The sequence below is a fragment of the Macaca mulatta genome, chromosome 2, assembly GCF_049350105.2.
Source record: "Macaca mulatta isolate MMU2019108-1 chromosome 2, T2T-MMU8v2.0, whole genome shotgun sequence".
In the NCBI taxonomy this organism is placed as follows: Eukaryota; Metazoa; Chordata; class Mammalia; order Primates; family Cercopithecidae; genus Macaca; species Macaca mulatta.
In genome coordinates this window covers 164,672,866-164,685,415 of record NC_133407.1, presented here as the reverse complement: position 1 = coordinate 164,685,415, position 12,550 = coordinate 164,672,866, and the positions used below count along the sequence as shown (strand labels likewise).

Below are 12,550 nucleotides of genomic sequence, written 5' to 3'. Positions count from 1 at the left end.
CAGAGAAAGATCACAGAAATTACGTTAAAGGATTAGAATGCGCTGATTGAGGTAAAACGAAGATATTGTCATACTTACAGCCTGCTTTGAACTGACCCTTTCCTGATACATACAAGATCTGTCCGTGATACAAAGAACTGAAGAGAAAAAATAGGTATGTACACAGCCTAAGTCAAAGTGAGTAGCAATCAATTTTAAAATAAATTTTTAAAATAAGACTATATTCGAATGACATTTTGTAATCTTTCTACAACAGACGGAGATAGTTTTAATTCTGAGGACAGAAATTACTATAACATTTTATTATATTGGTAGGGGGAGGGAGAGAGAAAAGTAACTATTTTAGGAAAAATTTTATAAACATGTTAAAACCAGCCACATAATATCTCCAGTTTATCTTATTACAAATATTTTCAATACTGGAAACCATGTCAGAGAATCACAAGATTATAGAACTGGAAAAGAACAAGAGATTACCTAGTCTAATTCCCTCATTTTGCAAATGAAAGCAGGCCTGGAGAATTACATGATATGCCCTAGGCCACAGCTCCAGTGGCACACCCTAAATAGACTCATCTCCTGACTTAAAAATTGGGACTGATTAATCCTTGTAACAGTAACTGCCACTAACTGAGCACTTGCTGTCAGTCAGGCACTATGCTAGACACTTTACAGATAACAGTTCTCATTTAACTTAGTACCTCTCAACACAGTAAGAAGACCATCTCCGTTTCACAAGAAAAACTCAAGCTCGGGACATTAAATAACATTCTCAAAGTCACAGGGCAAAGAAATGATGAGTCATAATTTAAACCCAATATGTCTGACTATACAAAGCCCATGAACTTTTACATAGGCTTTGTATAGTCAGACATATTGGGTTTGAATCACGACAATGCTATTGTCTCCCCCCAAATGTTAAATGTGTACATCCAAACAATTGCACTTTGGGCAAGCTAGACCACAGAAATATCTATACAAATGTATAGGGTATATGTACAAAGATGGTCACTAAAACATTATGAATATCAAAAAATGAGAGACAACACAAATGTGCATAATGGAGAAACAGCTAAAAATTATGGCATACTTGCTATGAAATACTAAACTTCCATTAAAAAGAATGAGATAGATCCATGTAACAGATGTGGTAAGATGCCTATATTAGGCTGGGCACAGTGGCTCACACCTGTACTTTGGGAGGCCAAGGCAGGCGGATCACGAGGTCAGGAGTTTGAGACCAGCCTGACCAACATGGTGAAACCCCGTCTCTAGTAAAAATACAAAAATTCTTCTTAAAAAACTTCTTAAATACTTTTTCATTGAGTTTTTACGCTAGAATGTTACTTTTACATGTTTTTAAATTATAATACAAAACAATGAATTTGAAATGAGTTCCTTTTTTATTTTAAAATAACACATGTATATTCCATTTAATGCCACCCCATATAGCACAGATTTATTGTATGGCTAGTTGTCTCTACAGCAATTCCAAAAAAAAGAGAATCCAACATTCTATTACGGATACCAGCATTTCAAGTATAGTCCATGGGCTGATGCAGATTCCCAAGACCCTTTCGGAAAGTCTGTGTAGTAAAAACTACTTTGCTTACTAACAGTGGAGTTTTATCCCTTTTTTCCTGGGCTAACATGTGCATTGATGGTACAAAAGCAGTAGTGGGTGAAACTGTTGGCACCTTAACACAGGTCAAGGACTTGGCATTAGACTGTACTAGTAGTCACTGTAGTCTTTGCTATCATGTAGTCACAGTTAAAAAAGAAAAAAAAATCCAGTTTCACTAAAGAATGTCTTTGATGAAACAATAACAATAATTTCATTAAATCTTGACCTTTTGTAATATTCTGTGTGACAAAATGGGTAGTATAAAACAACTTATGCTGCACACTGAAGCAAAATGGTCATCTCAAAGTAAGGCACTGGTGCAATCATTTGAGCTCAAGGCTGAAAGAACTAATCACTTTCCTTCATATTTACTTGAATGAACAACTCGCAGACTATGGTTAGTCAAACTTATATATTTAGCAGACATTTTCTCAAAACAGTACCAAATGAGACCATCACTTCAAGTGAAATAACTGACAGTCATTTGTAGGCAATGATAAAATTCAAGCAAATATTAAAACTTTGGAAAACTTGTATCTGACACTGTGAGCTTAACAGCTTCATAATACTTAAAAGACTATTCTGAATTATCTCAGTGGTGATATTGATAAATGTAATTTTTAAATGTTACATAATATAATATGTTAACATTTGTAAGATCTGTGTAACAAAGTGAACCAATATTTTCCAATGATCAATGCATAGATTTATGAAAAATCATGCATGAGTAAAAGATCCATTCAAAGTGCAAGATAAACCAATGGATTTTAATATAACAAGTAGGAAGTGTCCACTGATATGGCTTCTGGTTCCACATTTCAACCAGTCTGTAAGAAACTACTGCATATCATGTTTTGGTAGAATATCAAAGATGAATATCCAAAATTATCTGAAAATGCTATCAAAATACTAAGTATCAGTGTGAGACCAGATACTCTTCACATTTTCCACCAAACCAAGATGACATATCACAATAAATGAGATGCAAAAGCAAATAGGAGAATCTGTTGTCTTCTAATAAGCCAGACATTAAAAAGGGTCCCAAAAATGTGAAAGTGCCACTTCTCTCACTAATATTATTCAGTTTTGGGGAAAAAAAGTTAATTGTCATAAAAATATTTATGCCAATGTGTAATGGATGTCTTGTTTCTAAAGAGATTAATAGATTCTTTTAAATGTTCTCTCTTTTAATTTCTAATACAGTATCGATAGACATAATCCACATAAACTAAAGCTCTTTGCAGTCCTCAATAATCTTTAAAGCCCCAATAATCTTTAAGGCCAGGAAGTTTAAGAATCTTTGCAGTACACTGTTAACTAATTTTTCACATGCCCTGCATACTGTCTTAAGTCTTGATCAACAAAGCTATCTGTATTTACACATGAGCAATATACATAAGTGAACTGTACTATAGACTTTCTTAACCAATAAAAGCCTAAAATGTTAGCCTGATTTGAACATATTCTTCAAGAAGTGATGTTTACTACAGTAGTGCAGCCTCTGTTTTTGCCATGTATTCTGTGTTCTGGCAGATGATCTTGACCCATGGGGGCTAAAAGAAGTTCTATACCTTATAATCATAGACCTGGCCCAAAGAAAAAAAAAGATTAAGTATTAAGCCTTGATGTTTGATGTTATTTAAGTCATCTTTAAGTATATAGTGCAGGATTTATGATTAGTAAATGACTTTTGACATTTTGAGAGATGTATAAATACTTCAGACTGACAGTGTGGTCCATAAGGGTATAAATCATGTCTGGGATAAACTATGAATGGAAATACATAGACTTCAGGAGGAGGGAAGGGAATAGGAGAGGCAGACAACTGGCAGTCTTGCAAAACTCCCCCAACATAAGGTTGATTTATAGTTAATGCTCCTATTTCTAGAAAAGTGTCTCCAGTACTTTGTATACGGTAATGTAGGAAGAAAGAGGGTGGCCTCAGGCTACAAAAGATGTTATTTTAACTAATTATCTCCATCTTTGGGAGACTAGTTCTAACATACAGGTCCCTCAGGACTAAGAACACCAGACACGAAAATGGTAAACTTCAAGGTTCTAAAGAAATTGCCAAAAGTCCAAGATCATTCCTTACAACATGAAGCAAAAGCTTCAGAATTCCTTAGGAAAAAATTTTTCAAATATTTAGGATTAAAGATAAGCTAAAAATCTATTTCAAAAGATCTGTAAGTATTGAAATTTTGAATAAACTTCCACAGAAGTCATAAAATTTGAAAAAAAAAAAACTATGAAAATTGATCTCTATCACCTGTTTCACAAAATATTTACCAAGGTGTAAAGATTAGTTGAAGCTGACATAGTCACACCAAATCCCTAAAGAAACTTGTAACAAAAATTTTATTTTTCTTTAAAAAAGAAAATGTACTTAAATTTTCTTTGCCCACTGAATAAGTTCTGTGGGCATACCAACACCAATTTCCTGGTTTTGATTTTGTACTCTGGTTTTGGGGGATGGTAACATCAGGGGAGGCTGAGTGAAGGGTGCATGGGACCTTCCTATACATTTCTTACAACTTGCTATGAATCTATACTTCAAAATAAAAAGTTTAAAATATAAAAAAAAAAAAAAAGAAAACAACAGTCTTCTCAGGGGTACCACCTACATTAGTAAACCTTCATTCACAAGTGTCTACTGAGCATTACTATAGTGCCCAGCATGGTACACATGGTACTGCCTTTTGGGGATAATACACAAACACACACACACACACACACACACAGAGAGAGAGAGAGGTAGGGGGGAGAGAGAGCGAGAGAGAGCAAAAGAGAAAGAGCACAAGCACAGGGGGAGAAAGAGAATTCTATTATAAAGTTAGCTTCATTAAACAAGGGGAAAATATTAGCATATAACTATGCCCACACTCCCATATACCCCCACCAACGCTCACCTTCTATGGTGATTTCTGTGTCTGCCTGGTTGGCTCCAGTGTTAATTTTTTGTAAATATCAATCCTTGAAATGGGTAGAACTGAATAATTGGAAAGAACCAGGACTGGATTTATTACCATAGAAGAACCTGATGTTACTAGCAGAGGAACATAACATCTTGCAAAATGGAAGGAGACGATGACAAGTAAAAAGAAAAAACAATCATTAAGGGGAATACAGAAGAGAAAGGTTTTATGTGTGTGACTGCTGTGAACAGTGAAACTTTGGGCAAAAGTGAGTAAAGGGGTTCTCTAAATTAGGACACTGTTATGTTTCCATTGTTGGGATCTTCAACAGACTTTGGTAAATATTTAAACTTAAATTTCTAAAAATATTGAACTGATAATTCTTTTAAGACCAGCCTACAAGTGGCCTCATTACATTAGAGTTACATTCACAAAGTCATATTGTATTTAATTACCTATTTGTTACCCTCAGTGAAAAAATGGCATTGGCTTTCCAGTCCCACAAACCTATTATACTTTAACCACCTATTCCAACCCTAAACCCTGGTCTACTACCATTAATGGCTGCTAACGTTAACCTAATTATCTGAAGATCTTCCCAAGGAACTCTACGTGATACAAGAATTTTCTGAACTCGGTCCTTCTAAGATCTGTTTCTTTCCAGGAATCCTTTTCTAAATAAAAGTGTCCTCTAATACTGTCAGCTTATATCTCTCTCAAGATCAACAGAGTTAACTGCTAAATGAAAACAAACCAGTAAGTAGACTTTTTCAAATAACTTTTTATTGAACACACTTTGCCCATAATAGTAAATTTGTATGGGTTTTATTCTATTCTGTAAATATTCTAGTGACACTTATCAAAATATGATCCTTTCTGTAATATATGAATGAGGCAGAGCCATACTGTACCTATATAATATCTGATAAAGGCAATGATGATGTGGTAGATCATTGGCTGAGTCTATTATGTGCAAATTGGAAACACATTTTCTCTCTGTGGCTAACTTCATACTTCTACAATTTAAAACCATTACAAATGCAAACCACTACTCTGGTCTTGTTCTTGGGTGGTAGAAAACCAGGTACACAGAAAATTAATTACCCAGACATTAACAGAAAAAAAAAAATCCTTCCATGGCTTAGTAAGATAGGCTTAACTAATAAGTAAACTAATTAACTTTCCACTTTTAAGACCAAACTCAGCTCAAATCAGATGGCTTTTTGAATACCACCCAAGAACCAACAACCTCTCTGAAGCCAGTTGCTCACAAAGTACGATCAAGAGAAGATTTCAGATCCTCCAGATGGTGTGGGGGCAGTTCCCAAAATGCAGGGATGAGATGTATTAGTGCCAGCTAGTCCTCACCAAACAAAGAAAGAGAAAGTTGAGATGACTGTGTTCACTTGAAGTAAATTAGAAAACAGAAATTCAGCAAATCCTCCTCAAACTGCCTAAAATAATTAAGTGTTGAGAGAGTATAAAAAATTATCATTAGTCTAGACGACAATAGATTTGGAATCCCTATTCTAAATAAACTAGTAATGGGGCCAGGCGCGGTGGCTGAGGCCTGTAATCCCTGCACTTTGGGTGACTGGGGCGAGCAAATCACTTGAGGTCAGGAGTTCAAGACCAGCCTGGCCAACATGGTGAAACCCTGTCTCTACTAAAACTACAAAAACTACAAAAATTAGCCAGGGGTGGTGGTGGGCACCTGTAATCCCAGCTACTCGGGAGGCTGAGGCAGGAGAATTGCTGGAACCCGGGAGTCAGGGGTTGCAGTGAGCCAAGATCGCACCACTGCACTCCAGCCTGGGCAACAAAAGCCAGACTCCATCTCAAATAAATAAATAAACAAACAAACAAACTAAGTAGTTACAGATGGAAAGCCTTAGTGGGAAAGCCACCATTTTCTGTACTTTCTCCCAGCTCAGTAAGTACTTCCTGTCCCTTGTTTTGTAATACTCACTGCAACTAAAGAATCTTTTGCACCAGCACATCACCTTGTTTGACAATAAATCACATGGCGTAAGTATGAAGACTCAAATGAGAATTTTCATTATAAATCTTTCCACTATGAAAGTGTGAAAACACATTTCAAAATGTGCCACATACTGTTATCCGGGGAGGGGAAGCCAAAACAAGTACTTTTACCCCTTGCATCATTACCTAGTGTCTGACAACAGTTCCAAGCATAACGCTTTTTAAGTGCTTGGTAATTTAATATTTAAATTTCTTCCTGAATAGTCCATGTTGAATATACATGTGTATTAGGCTCAACGTCTCTGAAATTTTCATCCCGTAGCTGTCACCTTTCATGTAGGTTAAACTACAGATTTTTACTGACAGGTGAATCCTTCTAAAACAATTACAGTATTAAATTTAGAGCTGAGAAACTGGATTTTACAATAAATTTTTAATAATGGTAACACTGAAAAGGTTCACGACTTTTTTCATTTTCATAGCATTTTATGTGGTCGTTTCTTTCTTTTTATACATTTTCTCAAATTCTGAAAAGTTATCTGCTATTTCAAGGAATCACAAGTACAAGAAACACTTTAGTTATATCTAACCCATTGGAAGAACTATAAAGAAGTCAGCTTTTCAATTCAAATTACCTTTGAAGTTACTCCACAAATATAAACAAAATTTAAAAAAAACAGAAATAGAAACAGAAATTTATTAACATCGATTTTCTTTCATTTATTGAAAAGACCCTCTATTTCTACCTTTGGTGTATTATTTCACTGTAGTGGCCACTACTATTGGTTATTTATCTAACATCCATTCCCCTTTACCCCTTTGTAATAGAACAAACTTTGTTCAGATATACACCCCTCCTGCTATTCCACATTGAAAGTTCTGGGGATGAACCATAATTCATTCAAACCAAGTTTGCCCTTGACTAGTTCAAGAATAAAATTCGATTAGGGCATAGTACTCTCCTGGAGATAGGTGGGCTAGCACAAACAGGCACACTAACTGTTCATCCTCTTTCCCTCCCCCCCCCCCCCCCCCCGCCCACAGTAAGGAAACTGAACATCAATACTTTTTCCATGGCCAGCTGAATAAAGCCCAAACGCAGCATTCAAGATTCTCTACTATCTTGCCCCCAACTACTTTCTGGCTCTTTCTCCCTTGCACACATCTCCTGCTCTAGCAGCTTGGCCTTTCAAGAGTATACCTCTGCCTGCTCCACTTCACATCCTTCCTTCAGGCTGTTCCTTTGGTTAAGAAAGCCCGTCCACTACCATCTGAGCCAATTCATACCCTACTCATTCAATGCCCAGAAAAAAAAGAAAACTTCTCCAAGAAGTCTTACTTGATACCCACATTAACAAATAGAACTCCTCATACATTCACTGTATCATAAATTATTTGTACATGCTTATAGCCTGTTTTAAAAATGCAAACTCCTTACGGGCTGCAGACACTCACACACACACATCTTTGTATTCCACCACCACCTTTCCCCACCAGATACTCAAATGCACAGACTGATGGCTCTGTAAATATCTGTTGAACAAATGAACACTGTTTTTGAAAGTGGAAAATGCCTCTACATAACAGGTTATTGCCAAGACTGAGATGTCCTTGAAAGTCTTTAAAAATATTCTTGTATGGCTTGGGAATAGTTTTGCTGAAGAAAAAAAGAACAAATCAGATGACCTTGCAAGGCTGATTCTGCGAATTATATCAACTCTTTTAAAGTACTGCCTGATACTTCAAAAACAAACTATACACAAACGCTACTTACAAAAAGAGTAGCATTTATTATAATATACAACTTTAATAACAGATTATTCTACCAAAAATTTGAGCTGCTCTTGTAATATTGGTAATATTTAGAGCTGTGTCCAAGGACTTCATAAAAAGCCGATTTACCCTCTTATTTCACACTTAAAAAGTAGTAGGGCAGAGAGAAAAACTGGCCATCTCAAACTAGTAACAGTACAAAAGATATTTGGAAGCACAAGTTCATAACGTACATATTGATGTTATTGTCTGCACACCATCACTAAAAATATACCTACTGAACTCTAGAAAATTATCTGTAATTTTGATGATTACAGCTTCACTAGTTTCTATGGAGAAGACATACAAAAAGTTCTCGTATTCTCTTCTCCCCTATTCAATGAATCTGCACAATTTAAGTTGGCTAGAATTAGGTTACTTCAAAATCAGTTCGAATAAGGCCATAAAATGACTGGAAACATGCTGGTGTCTCCAGAAAAAAAAAAAAAAAAAAAAAAAAACAGGGTTAACCACAAAGTTCCATAAATCACTGAACCCGCTTTTTATTTATAAATAACACCCTTTAGAAAAAAACTCAGTAAATCTCAGCAATAAATGGGACAGAAAACTGGATTGCACAGGACAATGCACACACAAAAAACAAACAGCATTGTATAGGATGAAAATCAGGATCTAAATATGACGGCTATTCACTGAAAATAAAATGTAAGAAAGATTAAGCAGAGAGTAGAAAATTAAATTTATAAACAGATGTTTTTAAAACTGTTAACAAGAAATTTAAAGACATTTATTTTGTTCTAATATTGTTATATTCTACGTATTTTTGTGAGCCAACTTAAGTCATCTGGAGATGAAGCTAGAGTATAAATAAATTATTGTTTTCTAATATAGCATAGCACAGTATACAATTATTTTTTAAAATAAAGATCATTTTCGGCCAAAACGTGTATAGGCTTCCAAAAGATTACGTTAAAGCTATAAAGCTTTCCAAATGATTTTAAAAGCACTTCTAGTTTTCCTAGGGCCGCCTAGTAAAGGCAACTGGTTCTAACTACAGTTTCTAACTGGACCAGTGAGTAAGGGAGTTCGTTATCTAAAAACGATCCTGCATCCCCCACAGCGCAGCGAGGTGAGAGTCGGGGCCCAGCCCGGGACCGGAGGTAGCGGGGCGAGTTTAGTTACCTCTCTGATGAGGAACACCTGGGCTGAGCGGGCGGCGGAAGCAGCCGCTGCAGGTGCGCGCGAGCCTCGGTCGCAGCAACGAACACAGCCCCTGAGAAAGTTGGACTCTCGACCCTCGGCAAAGCAAGGAGGCTCTTTGCCGTCCCCAGACAGCTTCGCCCCAGGCCCGCCGACCCAGCCTGGCCCCACTGGGAGGAAAGGGTTGGGGCTACTCACCGTGCAGAGAGAGGAGCAGCAAAGGCGCCAGTGGGGAGCGCCGAGAAGTCATCCCGGGGCCGCAGGGAGCGCGCCTGCCGCCTACTCGGCTCCCGGTCGCGGCAGTAGAAGCGCTGGCGTGACTCTCCGCGCTCTTTGGGGCAGCCTGGTCCTCCCGGACCCAGCGCCGGGCCGCTGTCCTCCGCGCGGAGCTGGGACAGTCGGACGCACAGAAGAGCCAAGTGCAGCTGCAGCGCCGCCCGGCTCCGCGGACGCTGAGCTGTGACCAGAGGCGTTCCAGGCTCGCCAGCCGCGCCCCGCAGCTCACGGCCACCTAGCCCTGCCCCAGGACCAGTCGACCCCTCGCGCCGCCCGGGGAGCCACTCCCCCCAACTCACGCCCGCTACTTCAGCCGCAGCTCGGCTCCTCGCCGCGCCGCCCACTCGCCCCACTCGGTCTCCAGGGCAACCGCGGCTCCAGCGCGACGCCTGGCGGCCCACCCGCGGAGCAGAGCGTGGCGCGCAGCTGGCGCGGCCCCCGCCACCTGTGCACCGCGCCGCCCGCTCCCCAAACGCCTCCACCGGCTCCGGGAACCGAGGAGGGGGCGCCCTCCTCCCCGGAGTTAGGGCCCCTTCCTTGCTCTAAACCCCTCCGCAAACAGGTGGTCGGCCTGATGCATCCTGGAGAGTTCTAGGAATGACTTTTCCACAGCCGTCTTCTGAGCCTGCAAGAGTCTTTCCTGTGGCAGTTTTCGGATAATTTATATTTGGCTTTTTCATTTTCACTCCTCTCTTATAAAACCTAAATAATCTGAAAGAACCTGACTCTGGCAAAATTAGGAATTCCTAATTTTACAGTTTTTTGGTTTTGTGCTGTTTCCTGGATACCTTTTCACCGTTCTTCCTTGAAAAGTGGATAGGGGCTGTACCATGCCGCTAACTCCCCATTCCTATCAGAGAGACTGCCGTCTTCTCTTGCCCCTTTTGTAAACCTTATGTCAACTACTAATATTTTAAGTTTTCCATCTTAAACGTTAGTGCTTTCTTAAACTGACCTTTAGTATAAGTATACATGTTAACTAGTGGGAGAGGTGCATTTATTGTAATGGTTGTTTAGTTGGGTTTTTTGTTGTTGTTTCTTGTTTGGGTTGGGTGGGGAGAAGGACTTTCCTAGCATCTGAAATTATTTTACTTAAATATCTACCTACATCTTTTCTTATAAAACCTATCTTTATTGCCTTACACTGAACTCTGCTCGTTATTGTACAGCTCATAGTCACTTCCTGCTTCAGCCTCCAAACGGAGCCTTCTAAATTTGAGGACATACCTGCCCAGGGGATGCCAACCCATTTTGGTCAGTTTCTACAGCAGCATAAATTAGGATTCTCAGAGCCATTCAGAAATTGAGCCCTCATCTGGCAAATACAGTACTCCCAGGGAAACTCAGAAACAAAAATAATATGCACAGAAAAAAATATGTAAAATATTTTTAAACATACATTTGGACAAGGATTGGAAGATATATGTAAGATTAAAATATCAAGATGGTGGAGTTATGAATGTACTTCTCTTTTGAAAATATGGATGTTATATTTTTAAGGTAAAAAAAGGAAACATGTTAAGAAATGTTAATTTTTAAAAAGAATATCCTGAAAGGATAAATTTTGATTATGAATTACAGATGCCTCAACTTTGCTCACTGCTTCCAAGTTGCTAGAATTCCCTACCAGATCTCTAATGGCAAGAAATAAATGATGTGACGGTAGAGTTTTTCATATTAATAACAAGTTTAAATTTCCAACTATGATATCACGAGGCTCATTCTCATTCTTTTAAACTCCAGGGTGAGGACTAGTGTTTCTTTTTTCCATCCAGTTCAATTCCTCACCCTCTCTTGTACATATTCCTGCAGTCTAATCCAGTCCTAAGCAGGGTATAAGAGTAAGCAATGTAAGAAAAACAAGGACGCTGTCAAGTGATAGGAGCTACTCAAAGCAATTCTTCATGTCACCATAATCCCAGATACAAATATAGAGACAGAATATTTTCCTTTAAATAACCCACTAATCTGAGCTTAAAGCCCTGATAAAGCAAGTTATCTGATATATTTATCACATCAATTTAAGAACTATTTACCAAGTACCTACACTTTGTAAGGCACCGGGTTTAAGGTTAAACCAAAAAAATGACCCCTGACCCCAAATAAGTTCCAATTGCATATGGGCTACGTCTGTGCTATCATGAATCAGCAGATAAGAGTTCTGCCTCTTTGTCACCTAAGGATAATTCTGCCTTGCCACACAAGAGCTACTGAGTCATTTAAGAGGACAGTGCTCACAGTTCAGTGGAGGAGCCCTTTCAATAGAAAAAGAAGTGTGGCTTCTGAAGGAAGAGTGAGGATGATCAGATTTAAGGAGGCAATCCAGCTGCCCAGAATCATGGGGGCAGATGGTAGCTGGTGGACCAGAAGAAGGCAGATCAGGAGTACTGGAAGCTCCAAGTGCTGTGTACAGAGGCTTCCAAGGACACTCTCCCAGGAAACAAAAAGTGTGGTTTAAAAAAAAAAATTCATAGAGACAGTACCATTGGCATATACTTTGAGTAATTTTTTATTAGTAATGATGAGTTTCACCAGCTTTTATTCTAATCTGCTTTACAAGCACAGAATGATTTCTTTAAATCCCTTAAGTATTCTGAGTACTAAAGACACAGACAACATGTTATATTTGTATAACACTTTACACATTTCAAAGTACTTTCACACCTATCATCTGATTTGATCTTCACAGCAAAACGGGGGGGGGGGGGTTGGGTAAGGCACGGATGATGACCCTGTCTTCACACAGGAAGATACTGTGTCTCAAAAAGATCAAGAGACA

At 38.6% G+C, this 12,550-nt stretch overlaps 1 protein-coding gene across 2 annotated transcripts in view; it reads right to left on the bottom strand.

Moving 5' to 3' along the window:
• Nucleotides 1-10,008, bottom strand: part of IGSF11 (immunoglobulin superfamily member 11) — a 128,130-nt gene extending 118,122 nt beyond the window's left edge. The window contains exon 1 of one of the 2 annotated variants that reach the window (XM_077990830.1): nt 9,694-10,008. In XM_077990830.1, coding sequence (XP_077846956.1) covers nt 9,694-9,745 — 52 coding nt within the window. In that variant the 5' untranslated portion in view covers nt 9,746-10,008. 2 annotated transcript variants of the gene reach the window in all.
• Nucleotides 10,009-12,550: the final 2,542 nt, after the last annotated feature.